The following is a 23,174-nucleotide window of genomic DNA, read 5'->3' as shown; positions in this document are numbered from 1 at the left end:
CAAGAAACCTAGCACTAAGGGCTGGAGAGATGGCTCAGGAGTTAAAAGGAAGTACTGTGCTTATAGAGGACCTGAGTTCAGTTCCCAGCACCCACACCAAGGGCCTCAACACCACCTATAATCGCTTTTGGGGACACTATGGGCGTCTGCATTCATACGTGCACATAAATACCCACACATACACATCACTAAAAGTAAAATAAATCTTTAAAGGAATCAACATTGGAAGAATACTTTTATCTAATATGCATCCAATTCCATTTTCAACTACTGCCCTGATAGTATTCCTTGGTACCATGTTTTTCTAGCACCTGTAGTGGCATGTCTCTTAAGACCGTAAATCTAAAATTCTTCCCCAGCCTTTCTTTCAGGACAATGGCATCTTTAAGTGTGCAGAATAATTAGGGGGTAGGTTTGCGCAGTTTACATGTTTCTGGTTTGTTCCTTTGTGACAGATTGCACAGTGGCAGTATCATAGCCAATGAGGTTTATCCAAGGCACGATTATTGCTAATTGAAAACTTTTCCCAGAATATGTACTTTTACTTTTTACAGAATATGTACACTTCAGAGCTGTCTCCTGGGTACCTCGGATCAGATGACCTTGTGTGTTACTTTAGTCCAACGAGTAACTTGGATCATTTCATCAGGAAAGCGCCTGTCAGACTTCTTCACTGGAATTTGTTAGCCTCTGGTAACCCTTCCCAATGATATTTTTCAAAATCCAAAGGTATTTTGAGACTGTATAAATACCCCATTCCCCAGTCAAATTTCACCCACTGACTTTAACACCTATCGATAATTCTTTTCTGAACCAATTATTACTATAACAACCACAAAATGGTGATTTGATAATTTCTACTTGCGTCCTCCTCTCATTTATCCCTCCCGGGAACATAGCTCAGTGCTACAATACTTGCCTAGCATGTGTACAGTTCTGAGTTTTGAGTTTCCTCAGTTAGAGGAGGGGGTGGGTGGGAATAGAGATTTAGTAGGGCTTATCACATATATCATATTTCTGAGAGCCTGTCTTTAAAAAGTTAAAGTGAAAATATGAGGTATGGGCTCCTTTTAAGTTTTTAATGTGGGTTGGGAATGGTGATACCTGCTTTTAATCTCAGCACTCGGGAGACATCTCTGTTAGGTATGAGCCAGCCTGGCCTATGTGGCAAGTTACAGGTTACCTAAGGCTACATAGTGAGACGCTGTTTAAAAAACAAAACAAAACAAAACAAAATGACAACACAAAAAAGCAATGTAGTGCCTAAGAGATGGCACATTGGATCAAGTTACCTACAGTGACTATCCCTAGGGCCACAGTGGAAGGCTAGAACCAACTCACACACCCTGTCCTCTGACTTCTACACAAAATGAAATGTAAAAGTAATATGTTATAGTGTATTTCTAAAATTGTTCTTTTTGATATTTAGATTGGCTCAGATTTGTCAGTGGTGGGTCCCTTCAAACTGTCTTCTCTTTTGACATATCCTTCCTGTCGTATACAAAAGATCCCCTTGTTTACTCAGATAAGATCTTAGATCATCTTAGAATTGCCCTGTCTGCCTTGGACTCAGTCATTACTTCCAATGAATTGAGTTTCTTTTAATGGACAATGGGTACCCAGGAACCAAGGTCTGGACACACATAATATATTTCAAGATATTAAAATGTTGCTGTTTACTTAGGTCCACCATACGGAAGACCAGTGTGATGGGTTATAATTAGAATTCTAGCATTACCTGTGCGACGTTGGCAACTCCCTTCGTTCTAGCAGCCTGCTCCATCATCTGGAAACAAATCGGATTAGGTACCTTTTAACCGTTTACAAGTTCCCAAAGCCTTTTAGGATAATACAGGGTCACCTCTCCCCAGAGACAGGCTCAACTAAGCAAAACTCTGCCTATGATGCAGAAGTTCCAGGCTTCAAAGCCTCTTAGGAGTTCCGAATTCCGGACTTAATCATCTCTTCAGCGCTGACATTTTTTTTTCCTTTTTTTGCAAGTGACTGACTGCTGTGAATAGAAATCCTCAGAGATGTCAAAAAGTGGAAAGACGTATATAGTACCGAGAAGGGAGCTAAAAAGAACACAAAGAAAAGAGGCTGTGAGCAGTGCGTTGCTCAGCCACGGTGCTCTTCGGGCTCCAAATTTAGCGCTGCAGTCCGCTGAGGGAGAGGTTTTGGCGGGAAGGGCTGCCCGGGCGGAGAATGCCCGGTGACCCTACAGGAGACGCTCCCAGTGCATCCTCGGCGCGGCCCACCAGGGCTCGCTCTTGCGCTTCTGCTGGAAGACAAGAGGAGCAGGGCGGAGCGGACAGACGGCGACCCCGCCCCCGGCCGCGACGCCCTCCTCAGCCCTGTCAGGCCTTGCAGCGGCCGGAAGCCTCGTGCCTGCCCGACCCGCGTGCCGCCCCTCCCTCCCGCCCCCGACGTCGGCGGCGCTGCGGTAGTCATGGTGACCGATGGAGGCCCGCCCCCGCCCCCTGCCCCGGCCCCCTGACGTCGGCGCACGTCAGCGCCGGCGCGCGCCTGGCTGGGCCCTGTGGGGCGGGAGGGAAGCAGCGCCCGGGCGAGAGCCGCGGCCGTCGCCCAGAGCCCAGGCGCGCCGCCCGACGCCCTCCTGCCCGCTCCGCGCCGCTTCGTGCCGGCCCCTTCGTTCACGCTCCCGTCGTCGTGTTCTGCAGCGGGGGCCAAGCATGGTCATGGCGGATGGCCCGAGGCACTTGCAGCGCGGGCCGGTCCGGGTGGGGTTCTACGACATCGAGGGCACGCTGGGCAAGGGCAACTTCGCCGTGGTGAAGCTGGGGCGGCACCGGATCACCAAGACGGAGGTGCGGCCCCGGGGTTCGGCGGGAGCGTGGCGTGGTTGCGCCCCGGGTAGGGAACGGCGGGCCTGGCACTGCGGGGACCACGGGGTGCAGGTCGAGTGTGTGTAGGGTGTCCCCGGGAAGCCACACAGTCTTCCGTCCCGAGTCTCCCACCCGGGAACCTGGTCTGTGGCCTCGGCTCCCGAGCACAAGTTCCGCGTCTTCCCGGCTTTTGGCTGGGGGTGGGGTGGGAAGGGAAGTCTCGGTGCTCCGGGGCCGCACGGGGACCAATGTCGCCGGCCGGAGAAGGGGACCAGCAGCTCTCGGGCTCGGCGGACGCGGAGCGCGGCCCGGACCTAGTGTCCTTCTCTGTCCGGCGAGAAGGGGGTGCCGCAGACCGGACCGGTGCGGACGGACCGCTGTCCATCTTCTCTGCTTTGGGCCCGCAGAGTCTCTGATTCGGTGCCTTGACTGGCTTGAGCACTTGCAGTGGCTATAGCAAATACACCAGACAATAGAGCTGTTAAAAATGGTCATCTCAGCCCTGCACCGTTCTCTGGGGTTGTCCCTTTACCAGGTGTGCATGCTGGCTCGGAGCACACATTCCTTAAGCCACATCAGATGGACTCTACTCAGCCCTCAACTGGCTTCCTGACATTGACTTTCCAGCATCCCCCCTCCGTGGTACATTCTAAGGCACCGCACATATTTTCTCCCCAAGTCTCTGTTCTTACCTAGCCCACCCTCTTCCTTCCATTGCCTCAAGCTGCTCTCCTCGGGGTCTCTATTTTAAGACGTGCAAATTAAATACCTTGGAAAAAACGATCGCAACACTACCATTTCTTAGACTACAACATAGTGGTTTTGACGTACTATATTCTGCCTTGTGATTCTACTGGAGTTTCACCGGTTTCCAGTTTCTCTCCTCCGTTTTCATCCTTTTCGGGTTTTTTTTCCCTAATACGTTCTTAAGAACGTTCTAACCTTTGAATGTAGAACCCCCCCCCGCCGCCCCCCTCCCATGACTTACGTAAGGTGAAGGGCATTTAAAAGCTTTACTGTTAGCAGTTGTACTTAAAAGTTTTGCTTCATGTCCATTTCCATAAAGAAGGAGGGTATGTCTAACACGTCTTCATTTTTGTTTAGCCTCACAAATCCCCGACATACCACCTAAATCTTTCTTCTTTAGGGCATCAGTACCAAGGTCAAAATTTTTCCTTTTACGATTTTACCAGTGTTACGAATCTAGATTGCCTGTAATGATAAACATATTGACATTACCAAAATTTTGCATAGCTTAATCTGATCCCAGCATTTTTTTTAATGAATAAAGTTGTTTCAGTTTTGTAAAGAGCTATGGCCAAATGTTATACCTTTACTCCGATGTTAAATTAAAAGGAAGTATCTTAAATGGGTGTATTTATGACTTTTCAATGACTGCCAAAAATAGCACATTACAGAGAGAGTCACATTGGTTACATTGTTGGAGACCAAATCCGTTCATACAATTTTTTTCTCATTAGCAATCTTTAGTAGTCAGCTGTTGTCAGAGTTTAAAGTTGTATCTGAGATCTGAGAGCTGCTTCGGTGGAGCTGATGGCAATTTACACTTTCTCTGGAGGGTGACAACTCTGATGGGTGTCCCTTTCAAACTGATTTTTTTTTAGGAAGCCGGCTAGGGGGCACTGTGGAGCAACACTGCCTATGCCTGTCAGATTAGTAACATTCGTGATTGAAGACACCTGTCAGATCATGAAAGCTCTTGCATGAACCCTCTTGCTAAAGGGTGTGTGTGTAGTCTGTGTGTATAAAATTATTTTATGTTAAAAGCTATACTTTATTCTATAGGTTCCTCCTCCCTTGTGCTTTTCTGTTTTTTACAATGAGTAAGGCTGAGCATTTTGTGGTAATTTTGTGATTGTTGATACTAAGACATAGAAAGGGGAAATGGTCTAGTAGTTACTATACTTAAAAGTCTTTGTAAGTTTTAGTTTGCAAAATGGTTTTCTGAAGTTTTATAAGACAGTTACATGAAGACTTGCTTAGTAAAAGCACTGACTCAGTTTCTAATAATATGTTTCAGTAAGTTTTTTTTTTCTTTAGAGACAACTGCTTTTTATTTACTGAGTATTTGTATCTTTGGTAAATAGAACCACCATGCAAACTGTAAATAAAATAGTGAAATATTCAACTCTTCTACATTATTTTAGATTCTCATTGCTTAACATACTACAATAATTACGGTGATAACAGTTAATAATAGTATAAAGAAAACTATTAGCAAAATACCATTATATTTAGTGCTGTGGAAGTTCCATTGTGTACTGTATTTTAACATTGTAGGCTTATGTGTTTTAGAACTGGGAGATCTCTTTTTCCTTCAAGTTTGATCCTGGGGCAGTTTTTAAAAATAGAATCATTTTAATTGTATATATTTGTGTGTATACATGCGTGTGTGTTGGTAGAAGAACAACTTGCAGGAGCTGTTTCTCTTCTTCGACTGTGTGGGTGCTGGGGATCAAACTCAAGTCATCAGGGTCAGCAGCAAGTGTCATTACTCTCTGACTATCTTGACAGTCCCTGAGACAAATCTTAGGACTTAGTTTAAACATCTATGTGATGAATACGTTTATTTTTAATGGCTCTTTATCTTCTGTTCTGTATCACTTGTAAAAAATAAGTTATATTTTTGTAGCTCTTTGGAGAAGTCTGTTTCCCTTTTAGGAAAAAAATTAGTATACAAAAGAGACATTAATTTTGGCTTAATCTATCAAATGTCTTAACACTAAGAAATGTACTTACGTCATCTGAAGCAGTATTCATGTTCTAGATCTCTGTGTAAATTTTGCACACAAAAGGGAAGGGAAGGGGGTGGTAGAATCCAGTTTCCTAATATACTTCATAAAAAATCTCTGTAAGCTGGCTTATGAATTACAGAAGCTAATTTTGTAAAATTAGCACAATGGGAAAAGAATAACACCATTTAAGCTATTAAGCTATTTTGGGCAGTAGTGGTTGCTGGTTTTCTGTTCTGTGAATGCCCTTGAGTAGTGTTTTATTAATACTATATTAGGAAGCAGCTTTCCCCTCTAGTTAACTATGTAGTCAGTTCAGGAGTGGGTTGTTTGCTTTTTGGTTTTTGTCTAAGTAAAATTCTAGGAAAATTACTTTTTGCTTCTAAATGCTCTGTTTCCTGTTAAAGAATGTTCAGTATAGCAAATGTAAGGACTAAAGAAGACATAGCACACAAGCATAGAGTTCTTCCATTGTGGGAGTACATTGTTCTTAGCATGTCACATTGCCACTTAGTATTCTCAACGCATTTGTGTTTTAGAGGTAACAACACATAGAATATGTGTGTTCACACATTTCACATTTTGTTTGCCATATATAACTGTTTTACAGTCTTTTAGTAGTTAAGTGTTCAACCGTGTAGATAACCCATTTTACTTATGATTCTCTTACTGACTATTATATCATTTCCAGTTTTCAACAATTGACAGGGAACACAATTGTGTATGTAAGTCTGTGCCTGCATTTTAAATGATTTTGGGAGAAGAAATTGCTGTTAATTATTAGAGGGATTTCTAAGTGAGAAGGTATAACTTTTACATTCAAGAGTTTTTTATTAATCTGTCATGTTTACTATTGAAAAATTTTAAAATATGCATAAATGAAAATAACTACTTACACTGCCAGTATCCAAAGATAGTCTTCACTGTTTTCAGATCCCTTCCTATACAGATAACTGACTTTTCCTCAATTCCATACTTGTGTTGCTTACCCCTAATAGTCATATGAAGAAAAATGTACAGAAACTTGGGAGAAGTTTCTAAAAGTTACCTTATTAAAGAGGCCTGTAGAAATTAGGCTACTTACTTACCCCTGAGAGAACCTGGACACAGAATGACTGTCAAAGGCCATCTGAAAACTGCCTTTGTGCACCAAAAAGTTTTCTGTGTGTATTCTGGGAGTTGGATGTTCAGGCATGATTCTCAGACTACCACCTTAAAGTGTAGAATTTCGGGGTTGGGGATTTGGCTCAGTGGTAGAGCGCTTGCCTAGGAAGCGCAAGGTCCTGGGTTCAATCCCCAGCCCCGAAAAATAGAAAAAAAAAAAAGAAAAAAAAAAAAAGAACTGTAAGGGGAGGAGGATTTAGCTCAGTGGTAGAGCACTTGCCTAGGAAGCGCAAGGCCCTGGGTTCGGTCCCCAGCTCCGAAAAAAAAGAACCCAAAAAAAAAAAAAAAAAAAAAAAAAAAGAACTGTAAAAAAAAAAGAAAGTGTAGAATTTCTTAACACTTTCCAAAAACAAAGTTCAAAATTATGTTTTTTTTTTCTTTTTTCCTTTTTTTTTTTTTCGGAGCTGGGGACCGAACTCAGGGCCTTGCGCTTGCTAGGCAAGCGCTCTACCACTGAGCTAAATCCCCAACCCCCAAAATTATGTTTTTATAGTAAGAGTAGAGACAAAAAGAAGGGCGTGTTAAACCATCAGCGCAGTGTTTCACTAAGAGGTATTTTAAATACAGTTGGTTTATATTTTTCTTTAACATTCTGTAGCTCTGTTCAGTAGCGTTGATATTAGTCTTGTGCTGCAGGAACACTCCAGGTTTTAAGATGTAGCTCACTATGTGCAGTAGAAGGACCTGTCACCAAATATCTTAACCACTGCATTTCTAAATAGGCTTGGATATGATCTTTCTCTGTGTGTTAAAACAGGACTTTGATTTGCCATACTGTGTATGTGCTTTATTAGACTGTTCTCTAGTTTCTTGGTCTTTAGGCAAGTAATAATTGGAATTGTTTTGCTATTATTAAAATTACATCTTTTATCAGGGAAAAGAAAACAAATATTCACAGTAAGAGTTGTATAAATCTTCAATTTAGAGTGTGTGTGTGTGTGTGTGTGTGTGTGAGAGAGAGAGAGAGAGAAAAAAAGAGAGAGAGAGAGAGAGAGAGAGAGAGAGAGAGGCGGGGGTGGGGAGGGTCATGTGCACAATTTTGTAGATTTAGTTCTCTCCTTCTGCCTTTATATGGATCCTGGAATTTGAATGCAGGTCATCAAGCCTATACAGCAAGTGATTTTACCCACTAAGCTGACCTAGAGTTGTGTAAATTTCTCTATTCTGTAGAAATTTTTACCTTTAACAGAGTTTAATGTGTTCTGATTTTAAGTCCTCTAAGGAATTCTATCTTGGCACCAGGCAATTATGAAAACATTTATTTGGAAATCATGAACCTGACCTCCTTGGATTCACATGATGACATTTGATTCTTAGTCCACTGATGATTAAAGTTTCACTTCCTTGCATCAAATGGATTATAGAATTTCTTATGATAGCTCCCTTTCCTTTTTAATAGACCTTTACCTGTCTTCCTACATCTATATTTTTTAAGTAAATGATTTCTGTATGTTTCTTAAATATTCACATAAAATATTCAGTTATTATATCAGTTATAATAGTTAAAATATTGGAAGGCAAAGGGGCATTTCATTGAAAACTGTTTGTTTAAAAATGTGTAAAGTTCTTTAGACAGATTGAGAGATGCATCTTAGGTAAATTAAATTGGTGACAATCCTTTTATGTTTTCAGTTCTTGAAAGTTCAGAATATCCAGTTTCACCCAGTTACAGGACTCAGGCCTACTCATTATAGCCATTGGGAAAAAGCTTGGAGAAGAAACTAGGCATTCATACCTCTACTCTCAAAACTTAGGAGATGGTGGTGCAGAACCTCCTAATTCACTTGTATTTGGTATGTTTGAAATAAAATTGATATCACTGTACATATAACCTATGTTCTTGTATTTCACTTGTTAGTAACAAACAGTTCCAAGTCTTAAACAAAAACACTGTCTAAAAACATCCACTGTAATGGTAAAGATGGTCCAAACCAAGATTGATGAGGTGTAGGAAAACAAAACGCTTCTTTAGCAATTGCTAACAAATAGAAAATAAGGGAAACTTTTGGAAATAGTTTGGGAGATTTTTTTTTAAGCTTTAAATCGTATCACATACAACAAGAGTCAGCCTTTAATCATCTGCATTTACCCTAAAGAAATTAATGCATATGTCCATAAATGGAATGTGTCATTTGTATATAGCAGCTTTATTCAGTATAAAGCAAAACTTGAAACAAATGCAGAGAGAGAGAGAGAGAGAGAGAGAGAGTAAGTGCGCGAGAGAGCGCAAGCGCACTGTGTGTAAGGCAGTGGTTTTCAACTTTCATAATGCTGCAGTCTTTTAATACAGTGGATACCCCCAACATAAAATTGTTTTTGTTTCTACTTCACAATTGTAATTTTGCTATATTGCATTGTAATGTAAATGTGATATGCAGGGCATCTGATAGGTGACCCTGAGAAAGGATCATTCAGTCTCCAAGAGGTCACAACCCACAGGTTCAGAACATCATTTGGAGACATCTTGCATGTCACTACCACATTGTATTTAACTCATTTGCTTTTCTAAGCGTAAAGTTCAGCTTTCTCTCTTGCAGTACTCTGAGTGTTCCAGAGGATATTCTTTTGCGTACATTTGCATACCCGATTGTTTCCTCAGAGCAGTTTCAATGTGGTGGAATTCTTAGGTGAAGAGTCCATCCATTACCTCTCTCAAGGACACAGTCTCCTCTGCAAAAACAGTACCCATAACTCCTGTTAGGAGAAACACTTTGAGGAGTACTACTCTATAGGGTTCTCCCTCCTCAATGGACAACATTTCTTCATTTGTATGTCTTCGTGACTGTAGTATTACATGATAGCTACTTGCATTTTTCTTGTAAATTGCTTTTTGTGACTTTGCTTCTCTTTTAATTGCCTTGTTTTTTGCTGTTCAAATGTTTTAAAGTGAGGAGTTACTTTGCACTACTTCTCTAATGGTCATGAAATTATTCTCAACTGCTTATATTTTCATTTTTAAGTGATACATTTAATTTATTTATATAGAAATCCTTGTCACTAATTCAGACTGTTCCTGTCAGGTTCTTTTTCAGCATCAGAGTCTTCAAATTTAATGGAATATGTGATTTTTTTTAAGGTCCTTTATAAAAGCTGTTAAATTGCTTTCTAGAAAAATTATGCCTTATTTATATTCATATAGAATTTCTACGAAATATTGTCTGCATGATCAAGAGGCCAAGAAGGTTCATGTGGGTATCTACTTTTCAATCTTTGCTAATATAAAAGTGAAAATGACATGTTTTTGTTCGTTTTAAATTCACATTGTTTGAATGTGTGGTTGAGGGGTTAGCTCCTTTATATAGGGTTTTGAGTGATAGCAGTCTTTCTGATTTATCTGGTATGTTCCTCTCCTACATTAGAGAGGAAGTTTTGCTTTTCCTCCTTAGTGGAAGGAGTATTATTTTTAAGAGAGCATGTGTATAATCAAGAGTTAGACAGTTGAATGATTCAGTTAACATAAAAGAGGTCCTTCGATTAACAGAATCAGTTTTGGCCTTCTTGGCCTCTTGATCATGCAGATTTTTGTTCTAGGTTTAGAACTATTAACAAGTAAAAGTTATGCAGAAAAACTAAATTTATACCTACCTTTAACTCAAACAGCATTTTGTAATTTGGGGACTTTCAGTATGCTTTTGAGAAATTCCAACACTTTCTTAAAACCAGTTTTAATCATCTCACCCTTACAAACATGGTAAGTTCTCTAAAAAGAGGAATCCCATTTGATTTGTTTCTGTATCCTAGTTATAGTATTTGGCATACAGTACATGTATGGTGAGTGAACTTTAAACATTTAAAGGAAGTTGATTTTAGAACAGAAGAATTGAGGTCGTATTTGTCCATCTGTCCCCTCAGCCACCTTAATTTGCTGGAGCTTTAGAGCCTGCTGATTAGTCTTTCTTTTGGGGGCTGGAGCTAAGAAGGGCTTGGTGATTTGGACAGAGGGCCTCATGCAGGCTAATATGCGCTAATATGTAATACCTTTTCGATCTCTGTTTTATCAGCTCCTAGAACTGCTTCTTCCAGTTATTTGACAAAATTGAATGATACATGAGATAAAATGCATTTAAGTATCTTGTAAAGTTAGGAAGTGTTATGCAGTTGGCAAAGTTACTGTCCTTATTACTGCACTTCTGAGACATTCTTGGCAGATAGTCCATCAGGCTCGGCAGAGATTCCTTGATGATCTTACCTGGAGACTATTGAGTGTTATATATTAATTGTATTTATGTGTCTTCTGGACTGCAGGTGGCTATAAAAATAATAGACAAATCTCAACTGGATGCAGTAAACCTTGAGAAAATCTACCGAGAAGTACAAATAATGAAAATGCTCGACCATCCTCACATAATTAAACTGTATCAGGTACGGCTTACCCCTGTCTCTCCTTATGCTTTCCACATCCAAATGCCTGGTCTTGTGATTTTACTTGTGTGCTAGGTTTCCTAGTGTACTTTAAAAAGGTTTCTGATGCTAAGTCTATCCCTTTCTATATATTTAAATTTGTAAAAATGGAACTAGGACACTACTTGGTAATATAACTAATAATATAAAAGTTGTCTTTTAGACTATGAGCTAGCTATTTTAAAATTTGGCAGTTATACCTAAACTTGCCTGGTTTGCAAAGGTAGTTGCATCATAAATAAGGATGTCGTACACATGGTTTATTTGAAAAGATTATGTTTATGTTTTATGAAATAAAAAGGCTAAAATAGTATATTACATAGAGGCAAACTTTGTAATACCTAGAGTCATAACTTTTCTTATTGTTTTGATGAGTCATAAAAGTAAATTTTTTTTTAAAAATCAGTTTTATTAAGAAATTTTGTAAACTGTGTCTGAGTTTAAGCTATATGTTTTAAAAGGAATGTTTTCTCAGATTTTTAAAGTAGTATTTCATATTTAATAATCAACAAACTATCTTTAAAAGTTTCTGTTGATTAATGTACCATATATTTCGATCGAAAATGACTTTTTAAACTGGAAGGTCCTGGTAGCCGGACCTGTGGCTTTGACGCCCTGTGATAGGTGCAGCCATGTATGCTGTACTCAGTCTGTTTTCAGAAGCTCTGTGAGCTGATGGACATCACATTAGGAACGCAGTCTCAGCGAGTGTATAATGTCGTAGGAATGGCATCAAAGCTCAGATCCCTGCTCAGAAGGCCAGTTTTGGCTGTCACACCACTGCACTCAGGTGGGCTACCCAAACGTATTGGGATTGTAAGAAAAGGTTTTAAAACTTAGTTTTGTTTATTATGTCCTCGAGTGCATTTTATACAGGGCACACATACATAGTTTGTTCTCTGTCTCTTCTTCTCCCTCTTTCTCTATGTATACATACACATGTACATATACTTATATACACATGTACATGTATATAATTATAAACAATGCTATTGTTTGACAATTTCAACTTAAAAACTTGGAAACCATCAACTTATGATAAACCTCCAAAGTGTGTAAGAATGTGTATGTTGTGCCACTTACAACGGTTACTAAACATTGCTTATCTTGAATCTAAGTTAGGTGTCTATTCCTATAGTTCTAAAATTCAAATTGCTAACAATGATATACTTTCTTTTTGAACCTAGAGAAGCTAATTTAAATGAAAACAGTAGATTTATGAATAAACAGCTTTATAATTTCAGGAAGCTGGAGAGATGGCTCAGTGGTTAAGAGCATTGGCTGCCCTTCCACAGAACCCAGGTTCAATTCCCAGCAACCACTTGGCAGTTCACAACTGTCTGCAACTCCAGTTCCAAAGGACCCCTCACACAAACATACATGCAAGGCAATCAGCAATCCACATAAAATAAAAATATATAAATCATTAAAAAATAAATAAGATTACAGTAACTTGTAACTATTAGATAGAGAACAGTAGAGAAGAACATGGATATCAGGTTGTACTGGCTCAGCTCGACTACAGCCTGGATAACACAGCACGCAGACTGAAGTGACGAGGCAGTGGGAAAATCTGCAGAAGTTCTTATTCCCCTCCTTACACTTGATGTGCACACGAATCACTTTTGTTAAAATGTCAGTTCTAATTCAGTAGTACTTCAGTCAGGCCTGAAACTCTGCATTTCTAGCAGGGACTAGCAGCTGCTACTTCTGGACCATGGACTCACACTTAGAACAAGATTCTAATATCTACCAAAAGAATGGCATGAGTATATACTGAAGCCTGTAAATGGTTCTGACTTCTCAACTCTTCACAACTTACTCTTTCGCTTATAATTTTAATTTGTGCAGCTCTATAGTATGGTAAAGTAGTCCTTCCTGCCTGACTAATGTGGGATCTTTTATCAATAGGTGATGGAGACCAAAAGTATGTTGTACCTTGTGACAGAGTATGCCAAAAACGGAGAAATTTTTGGTAAGTTTTTTCCTTTATTTTTTTTTTAATTTTTTTTGAACTTAAGAAACTTACTGGCCTGCATAAATGGTGTACTTCAAATTAATTTTTCTAATTATTTAAGAATTGATAATATTTTAAGTTTTAGACTAACTAGGTAAGTTAAAATACGGAATATAACTTATTCGTATGTGTGTGGTATTAAAAGTACTTAATTTTCTCACTTGGATTAGCAACTAGAAAGCAAAAGAGAGGGAAAAACTTGCCACCTTCAAGAGGAATTTATTTTATTTCTTTTTACTTCTTACATTCTGACTATTGAGTCCTGCTTTGGCTTAGCTTTAGTTTTAGGGGGATTCAGTGGTGATCTGTGTGTAACCTCGTGGCTTCTTAGGCTTCACTGTAGCTGTAAAACCTTAGTTTAAGTGGGTTGCTTTCAGGCGTTTGGCTGTTTGCAGTTTAGGGATATGATACATAGGTTGCTGTGGACATTCATGTACAAGTCTATCTTGAAGTAATATTTCCCCCTAACATAGTAAAAGAACGTTAAAATAATATATTTCTGTTTTGCCTTGCCTGACCATCATGGTTTTCTCATATTGTATTTGAGCCTATTTTATAAAACATATAGCATTGTTTTTGTTTTAGCAGTATATCCTCTTTAGCAGAGATTTCAATCTTTTTTTTTGTTAAAGAATTATTTATTTATTTATTTATTTATTTATTTATTTATTTATTTATTTATTTATTTATTTATGTGAGTACACTGTAGCTGTCTTCAGACACACCAGAAGAGGCCATCAGATCCCATTACAGATGGATGTGGGTCACCATGTGGTTGCTGAGAATTGAACTCAGGACCTCTGGAAGAGCAGTCAGTGCTCTTAACTGCTGAGCCATCTCTCCAGCCCCGATTTCAATCTTTTTAAAATCCTATTTATCAGAAGTTAGCATTTCTACATTTTTCTGTATAGATAAATATTCTCACCTTTATTTCTTTGTGTGGATATATAGTTTCATGCAAGGTCATTTTCCTTTTGCTTGAAGGAGTTTCTTTCTTTTTTTATAAAGCAAGTTTTTATTGGATTTTTTTATTTACATTTCAAATGTTATTCCCTTTCCCAGTTTCCCATCCATAAGCCCCCTATCCCATCCCCCTTTTCTATAAGAGTGTTTCCCCCTCCCCAACCACTCCCCTTCCTACCTCCCTGCCCTGACATTCTCCTACACTGGGGCGGGGAGGGTGTCCAGCCTTGGCAGGACCAAGCTGCTTCTCCCATTGGTGTCCAACAAGGCCATCCTCTGCTACATATGCAGCTGGAGCCGTGGGTCTGTCCATGTGTACTCTTTGGGTAGTAGTTTAGTCCCTGGGAGCTCTGGTTGGTTAGTATTGATGTTCTTATGGGGTTGCTAACCCCTTCAGCTGAAGGAGTTTCTTAGTATTGCTTGTAGTGAAGGTGATAAAATCCTTCAGTCTTTGTATATCTAAAAATAGTCTCTTTTTTGTCTGGTATAAAGGAATTGAACTGGAGGCAGATTTCACTGATTTTAATAATTTCATAATGCTATTGCAGTTTTCTTTAAGATTCTTTGCCTTAGTGTTCACAAGTTGCTTAGACATGTAAATACAATGTTTTCACTAAATTTAGAAATCCTTCAGCCACTGTTTTCTTAACTGGTTTTCTGTTCCATCTCTTTCTCCTCTGCTTCAGAGTCTAGGCCAGTGTATTTTAGGCTATTTGAAATTGTCCCACAGCTCAGTAGATTTTTTTTCTTTTTTCTCCCTATGTTTTATTTTAGGCAGTTACTCTTTCTGTGTCTTTAAGTTCACTAGTCTTTTATTCTGCAATGTCTAATCTGTTTTCCTAGTTAAATGTATTTTTCACCTCAGACACTGAGTAAATTACAACTTGATTGAAACCCTTTATTTTTAGGAGTATGTGTGTGTGTCTCTTTTTGTATGTTCCATGTCTTTATTTAGCTGTTGAATATCTGGGATACAGTTACAATAATTTCCGTTCATGTTTCCTAACCTCCACCATATCTGTCAGCTCTGGATCACTTCTGATTGGTTACTGTTTCTCTTTTGTTTTGCTCATATTTCCCTGCCTTTTTGCATGAAAGGATAGAGAGATGGGGAGTGAAAGAGTGGTGGTCGAAGAAGACCCCCCTGCAATTTGAACAGATATTTGCAAACACAGTCCTATATGTACGGAGTAAAGAGGATTGTCGGGAGAGAGAGAGAGAGACAAGCAAATGCAGAGTCCCTGAGGCCACCGAGTTCTCCGTATGTCCAAGGATTAAAAAAGGTCCAGCATGGTTGGAGAGAAGAAAGCAGGAAGTGGGAGCAAGAGGGAGCAAAGAAAAGGCCTAATGGGAGATGCAGTCACAAAGGTAAATAAGAGGAGGAGTAAGGAGCAGACTTAGGGGCTTTGCATCCATTCAGGAGACTGGCTAACCACAGGTTTTCAGTAGTCATTGAGATTTCAGCATGGGACTGGAGAGACAGCTCAGTGGTTATGACAACTGGTGCTCTCTTAGAGGACCCTGGTTTAATTACTAGTACCTCCATGGCAGTTCAATCGTAACTCCAGTTCCAGGGAATCTTGACACCCTCTCTGGCCTTTTGAACACCAGACACATTTGTGGTGTGTAGACATATGAGCGGGGAAACACCCATACATAAAATAAAATAGACTTAAGCAGTCAGGTGACTGCCTGAGTCAGCACCTTCAAATCATCACTGAGACACTGCTGTTTTGAAGCAGACTGTAGCTGGGAGGTACAGAGACAAGAGATCTGGCTGGACAGTGTTAAAGTAGTTGCCGACAGCTCTGTTCAGGATGGAAAGTAGTATAGGGAGTTGTGTGTGTGTGTGTGTGTGTGTGTGTGTGTGTGTGTAGTGTACATGTGTAAATGTAGAGATACAGATTGACATTAAGTGTCTTCACTCTACACCATTTTAAGTTTGAGGCATGGTCTTACAGAACCTGGTACTCACTGTTTTGGCTACATTGCCTGGCCAGCCAGCCCCAGAGATCCACCATTGGGATTATAGATGTATACTGCCATGCCAGGATTTTACATGGGTCTTGGGGACTAAAACTCAGATCCTCTACTGAACCTATTTTATATGTTGGTGCAGAGAATCTAAATTCAGGTGCTAATGTTTGCACAGTGGGGACTTTACTGGCTGAGTCATTTTCCCTTTAGCCCTGTAGTATATATTTTGAAAGTAAAATTAATTCGACTTCTTGTCAGGTAGAGACCACAAAAGTAGTGTGTCTAATTATGGAAGCAACCAAGGTCTAGTTTCCAAGGCCCTCAAATTAAAGAGGAGAAAGCAACAGATGAGACAGAGGAGGAAAGAAGAGAAAAGGGTTTGCTTCAAACCACATGAGCTACATAGTCTGCGGAAGATGAGCAGGTATCTATGTCAGGTGATGCTGCTAGACCAAGAACAGGGAAGAGTGAAATTTACATCACCACTTTGTAGAGCAATTTTGGAAGAGCATCTGGACCAAAAGCTAGACTAAAGGTGCTTAAAGAACAAATAGAAGAAAATAGTGAGTGCAAAATAGATAACTTTTTTCAAGGAGAGAAATGTGATGATAGTTTTAAGGGCTAGTGAAGTCAAGAGAAGGCTTTTTAGGTCTTTGTGCACTTTTAAAGGGTTGTGTGTGTGTTGGGGGGGGTGGGTGATTTTGTTGTCTGGTTTCTGTTATGGTCGTTTTTCCCCTCAAGACAGGATTTCACTGTGTAACAGCCCTTGATGTCCTGAGACTTTGTAGACCAGGCTGGCCTGCCTCTGCTTCCTGAGTGCCGGGATTAAAGGCATGTGCTACTACTGCTGCCCAACTATATTTTTATGGCTTTAACCTGTAGTTTTAATAAACTAGAAATGGCTTTACATGTTAAGTATCATCTTTATGAAAAGGGGGAGAATCTCAAGTTTTCTTGCTGTTGAGATTGTTGAAATAGGCTTGTATCACACTCACTAGTATACAAGTTGAGGCACACTTTGTGAACTTTTGCATTAAATGTTTATTTTTAATATAAACTATCTGGCTGTCTAGAGTAAATGTTCAATTTAAGTTCTGAAAAGAAGAATCTGTTTTAGATAGAGAAGTTGGACAGTGTTAGTTAACTTTTCCACTCTGGTACAGTTCATTTGAGTTCTGAAGCCAATGAGTAATAGAACTTAATTTTAAAATATGATGAAATCCTTGGATAATATTGACTGTTTAGAATGGAAGACTCTAGAGGAATCAGAGACCATTTAGTACAATTTATTTTTATTTATTTTGGCTTTGTCATTCATGCGGGTTGTAGCCTGACAGGACTCAATGTCTTTTTCTCACAAAAAACTATTTTTCCTCTCTTTTTTTAAAACTCAGCTTCATCATGTGCTAAGCTAGGATCCTTGATGTCAATGTTGATTTCATCCCCTGTACCTCTCTCTGGGTGGTTTGAACTCTGCTTGTTAGGCTTCCTCATCCCTCTTCTTCCCTGTCTGTAGGATACAGCTGTTTAACTGGTTTGTTGTACAAGGTCTCCAGAATTAGATGTTTTTCTGTGCCCCCCTCCCCCCCTCTGTGTTTGAGGCAAGGCCTCACGGATAGCATAGGTCTCAAAGTTGCAATTCACCAATTTTCCTGACTCTGCCTCCTTCCCAGTGGTAGGATTCAAGCATGCACCACTACCCATGATCAGTGTCTTTCTAAAATACAGAGTCATGTAGTTGTCTTCATTTTTATGTTGCTTTAATAGAGGTGAGTATGGAGAGGGAATAATTTTGAAAGCAAGGTAGAGTCCTAGTACTCAGTAAGTACTGGGACAACTTAGTTTTGAAGAAACTGTTTTAAGAAAAAGAATAATTTTCATGTAGCTTCTATATGTGATAATAGTCAATTTGAGCAACATTTATTAAATAGTGAAAAAATATGTGTGAGATTTCAAATGAATTAAGCCAAAAATGTGTTAAGTCAGCTGGAGATGTAATAAAGCAGAACACATCAGAACAGTATAGGAATATGTGTTTGAGCATTTTAGGTTTATCAGTTAGACTTAAGACTTTAGGATCACCATTTACCTTTACAAGTATGATTTTAGTCCTACTCTGTGCTGGGAGAATGTACTGTTCCTTTTTATTTCATCTTTTTTCACTCTCGCTTTTGTATTTAGTCCATCAGCAGATCCTGTAGTGTTGAATCTTCTGTTTCTGCAGTTGTCACCCAAGTCTAGGCTGTCATCACCTCACATCTGAGTATGTGAAGCCCTCATGTTTGCCATCCGTGTTTCTTCCCAAGTCCAGCCCACTTCAGTTATGCTGACCCATCTTCCTGAAGCATCTCTATTATATTACAAGTGTGTTAATAGCGTTCATGTCCCCCAGTTACTAGGTTAGCTCCATCAACTGAGTTCTTATGCCCAGCTAATCCTTGCATAGCTTATTAATAATCATTAATACAGACAACCAAATTGCAGACTAAGCCACCTGCTTTAGTCAATCAACTTTTTTCTCCTTTCCCCATCCTCTGTTTTCTTCTCCCTTCTTCCCTTTGTTTCTATCTCCCAAATTATAATTTTTGCAAAATATATGCTAGTGTAAGGAGTAAACTAATTTTCCAAGGTTTGCTGTTTTTACCTGTCTGTCTTCATTTCTACTTCTGTATCCTACTCTTCTTCCATTCACTTCTATATCCATTCTTACATTTCTGCTTCTAGGTCTTTTAAGTACAATATTTTGAATGCCTTATGAATGCTTCCCCTGTATGTAAAAGAAGTATGAAAGAAAGAAGCTAAGAAAGACTGTACTGTACAGACCAGTTGTAGAAGACCTTGTATGTTAGAATAAGGGATTAGCATTGTTTCTTGGAGGGACCGTCCTTCAGCCTGCAGTTGATGGATATTTCAGGAAGATAGTCCAGTAGCGGTGTGCAGTCTGACATGAGCAGGGAGAAGAGGGGTTTAAAAGACTGTGTGTTTACATGGAAGAAACAAAGGGAAGGTCTGAGTAAGATGGTAGATGTTAGGATCACACAGAAAGATTTTAAGTCTGAGATATTTCCAAGTCTATAAATAAGACAATTGATTTTTGTTGAGCATTCCTAAGGTGGGTGCTGAAGTACTTAATCTGATCATTTAAATCTTAAAAGAAAAATCTTGATAAGGAAGGCTCTGAGACCTTCGGAAATTTTCTAGAGTCATACAACAGTCAAGTGACAGACTAGCCTTCGATGAGCCAATGAAGCAATCCCAGAGCCATTGCTACCGGTAATTATACTTCACCTTCTCCCCAAGAGATCTTACTGACTCACTGAGGATTTAAAGCAAGTACAAGAGAAAAATAGTGGTGAAACTGTTGACAGCAATCTGTAGGTCTGGCTTCAAGTGAAAATGAGGAGTTAGATTTAACATGTTGTTGGAGGTGATAGTCAGGGAATTTAATTTGATGTAGACAGTAGGCATTGATTGAAGATATGATAACAAAATTCAAAAGTGAGTTTAACTGCAACCATAAAATGGAGTAGCCTTACAGGGGGCCAAAGATTGGAGCTAAAGTGAAGATCCTTCACTAAAAAGGGTATTGAACAGTATTTATTAGGGAGATACTGATTGAAAGCCCCAGGAGGGCAGCATTCTGAATCAACTAGAATGGTTAAATTTAGAGGTGGACAACACTGAATGAAAGAACTGAGACTTTGACACTGCAGGTGGAAGTGTGATTTGTGTGCCTGCTTAGGAATACTAACAATGTCTTATAAAGTAAGCATGCTTTTTTTCCAGTCGTGAGGCAGCTCTGTTCCTACGTGTTTACCCAGGAAAAGAGCAAGTGTTCTTACAAGTGACTTGTCCAGGAATGTTCATAGCAACCCTTTTTATAATGTCCAAAGGAAGAACAATCAAAGTGTCCACCAATGGGATGATGTATCCAGAATTCTGTGGTATTATGTAATGCAAAGGAAGATGGTTCTGAAGGCAAAAGGAGTGTTCTTCGTAAGCATACAATACCACATAAATAAACCTTACCGACACTGCTAGGCAGGAATCTGAACACAAAGAGTGCAGTTTGAAGCAGTCATGGTGGCACACGCCTATTTATAATTCCAGCACTCAGGAGGCAGAGGCAGGTGGATCTCTCAATTTGAGATGAGCCTCGTCTATGTAGTGAGTTCCAGGACAGTCAGGTTTATGTCTCAAAAAAATAAAACCAAAGTACACTTTGTATCTTATCATCTGTGTGAGATTCTACCATAGGCAGCAACCATGGATGGTTATAGAACTTGGCAAGTATTTGCCATTAGAGACAGGAGACAATAAAAGCCCTTATCACCTCTGATGTATAATGAAAATCTCATAGCTAGATCCGTTTATCTGTCACAAGACCTTTCTGATGCTTCTACTGGTTCTCAAAATAGAACATACAGATTTCATTTTTGTGTTAATGTTGGTCTGGAAGCCCTTTGCTATCTATGTCTTTCAAGCCTTCCCGCCTTTCCTTGCTTTCTCCATCCTGCCTTTCCTTTACTACTTTATTCCTTTCAAACTAATTGAAGTTCTATCTAATCAAAAGTTGTTCTTAATTGATTCTGTCTACATTGATTTCCTCATAGAAAAGCATTCTAAGTTATTCTCCTGTACAACTCATATTGGTACTGTATCTATAAAACTAGTTTCATTATTATTAATCTACATTATTATTATTTTGTTGCTATTGTATTTTATTATTATTGTTATGTTTGAGTTTTGTGTATATGGTGTATGTATGTGTATACCTGTGCACAAGTGGAGGCCAGAAATTAATATTGGGTATCTTCTTATTTTACTCTCCACCATGTTTTTCTTTTCAAGACAGAGTCTCTTACTGAACCTAGAGGTCACTCTGGGCTACAGTGGCCAGTTGAGTGCCCAGCATCCTGCCTGTTGTCATCCTTCTGCACAGAGGTTGCAGATCAACAAGTGTTAACATGCCCACCTGTTATGTGGATGTTGGGGGTCCTCAGGCCAGCACAGAAACTACTTGACTAACTGAGCTGTCTCAGTCTCTGCACTGTTTTGTTTGTTTTGCAACAAGGTCTCTTGTAGCTTAGAGCTTATATGTAGCTCAAGATCACCTTAGTTTCTGGTCTTTGCCTTCACCCCCTAAGTGCTTGGGGTCAGACAGGACTTGTTGCGTGGCATGCAGTCTTCCCGCCAGCTAGGCCATCTCTTGCGCTCCATGTCTACCTTTTCTGTAACAGATTGTTAGAGAACTGGTTAGGGCTTAGCAGTACAAACCGTTTTATAAATGCGGTGAGTGAGCAGTGTCGTGTCTACTTTGGCCTTTGTGGGCCGTATTTACTCAGGGAAGCGAGGAGACGCTGCCAGTTAAGTAGTCTCAGGCAGTTCTTTGTTCAGCTTTTGAAAGGAGTGTTTACTCTTGGGGAGATAAACATGAATGAGGAAATACCAACTGAATCAGGGGAGAAACTGGTTTCCTCTAGAATCCTAGGCAGTTTCTTGGTGTTTAGTGATAGTTCCACCTTATATTTAACCTTATTCTGACTCCCTACACCTCCCTTAAAATATCCTTTTCGGGTATTATGGTAAATGAGAACATGTACATTTAACACTAGTAGCTTTATTCTCTGGTTCTTAAAATACCTAGTAGATACCATTTTCTCAGGAGCCTATAATAGGCAATAGTAAATGAATTTGCTTTAAAAGATGTTGTTTTTTTCCTTTGCAGTTAAAGGTGTGATTAGTGAAAGTTATTCACGAGTTCAGCATTCTTTAGAACTATTTCTTACTTATCCATGTAGTCACGTGCAGTAAATGGTGCAAAAATCATAGAGCGGTTGCCTCGGCAGACAATTTGGGTTCTGTTCAAACAATTAAACCGGCAGTCAGCAGATTCCGGCCTGGTAATTAAATTACCCATAGCCTTTGTTTTCAGATTTCTGCCCCTTGATATGCTGTGTCTTTTCAGGCTGAATTTGTGCCTGGGGTTTATTGATTCATTTCCTGTCTTTCCCTTTCAATGGTAACATACTGAGATGCCAGCTCTGATAATTGAAAAGGGCTTTGTTTACATCAGAATACCTTTAGACAGTTCCTCAGAGAGCCAGAGAGACAGTCTTCTTGGCCTTGATTACTATCTTAATAGCCTAAAGATAATGTTAAATCAGTGATCCCGTTTGCTTTCTTTTAGTAAACTTGAAGGTGGTATTCACGTCACGTAGTCACCGTGACTCTAATTTATGTTTTTAAAAACTTCCTAATTGAGGTCCCTGGGGACCCTTACTTAAATTTACCTCCATCTCTAGTTTTTCCTCCATTGGGTTAGTTTAAACCTTCACCATCTCTCATTTTAGTTACTTCAACAGGTTAGGGTCTCTGCCTCTCAACTAGTCCTTCTTAGGTTACAGCATTACTGTTGAAATGATCCCTCAACCATAACCAGTCTCCTCTGTTGTTTTTCTACTTAGAATGTTTATGTACCTTCCCACTGAATTCAGTATCAAATAAAAAATTAGTGTTATAATTGCCCATTCCTATCTTCCTTTCCAATCCTATCTGATCCTATGTGATCTTTGAGTTTTATTGACTGCACATAGATCTGTGGGTAAATGTTATTTTCACGAATTTGGGTTATGATAGATGCCAGTGTGGAAAAGCTACAGGGTTGTGCAAATGTTGAGATAAGACTAAACTATCCTTAGAAAATTTAGGATAGTTCCCTTTTAGTTTTTATTAGAGGTGTGAAACAATGATCTTTAAAGATGTCAAAATTAATTGAATTATATGTAAATTTAGCTGGCATTCAGAAAAACTAGGAACTCTGCAAACCCCAGTGTGGATCCTGATTGAGGAGTCACTGGCCTTTCCTCTGGCTTTTATTTAAATTGGGCAAATATTTAAAATGCCCAGAGAAAGGTCTTGTGTTCTAATTCTAGTTCCACCTTTAACTGCTGATGTAAACACCCATGGGCAAGCTACATAACATTTGTGTACCCATCTTCCTTAACATATCAACAAGCAAAAACCTGAGCTGTTTGATTTTCCCAAGTGCTG

General features: G+C 39.4%; 1 protein-coding gene and 1 pseudogene across 18 annotated transcripts in view; both read left to right on the top strand.

Moving 5' to 3' along the window:
• The first annotated feature begins 452 nt into the window (after positions 1–452).
• Positions 453–585, top strand: LOC120094545 (U4 spliceosomal RNA; annotated as a pseudogene).
• A 1,935-nt stretch (positions 586–2,520) lies between these two features.
• Sik2 (salt-inducible kinase 2) overlaps positions 2,521–23,174 on the top strand; it is a 99,819-nt gene continuing 79,165 nt past the window's right edge. For 8 of the 18 annotated variants that reach the window (XR_015626621.1, XR_015626620.1, XR_015626619.1 and 5 more), the window contains exons 1-3: positions 2,521–2,828; positions 11,009–11,125; positions 13,076–13,139. Coding sequence is in view for 12 of the 18 variants with exons in the window: in XM_087561927.1 (XP_087418053.1) it covers positions 2,694–2,828; positions 11,009–11,125; positions 13,076–13,139 (316 nt within the window). In the remaining 6 variants the exon portion in view is untranslated. 18 annotated transcript variants of the gene reach the window in all.

This window comes from Rattus norvegicus, chromosome 8 (genome assembly GCF_021556685.1).
Source record: "Rattus norvegicus strain SHRSP/BbbUtx chromosome 8, alternate assembly SHRSP_T2T, whole genome shotgun sequence".
NCBI lineage: Eukaryota > Metazoa > Chordata > Mammalia > Rodentia > Muridae > Rattus > Rattus norvegicus.
This window is presented reverse-complemented; position numbering and strand designations above follow the sequence as displayed.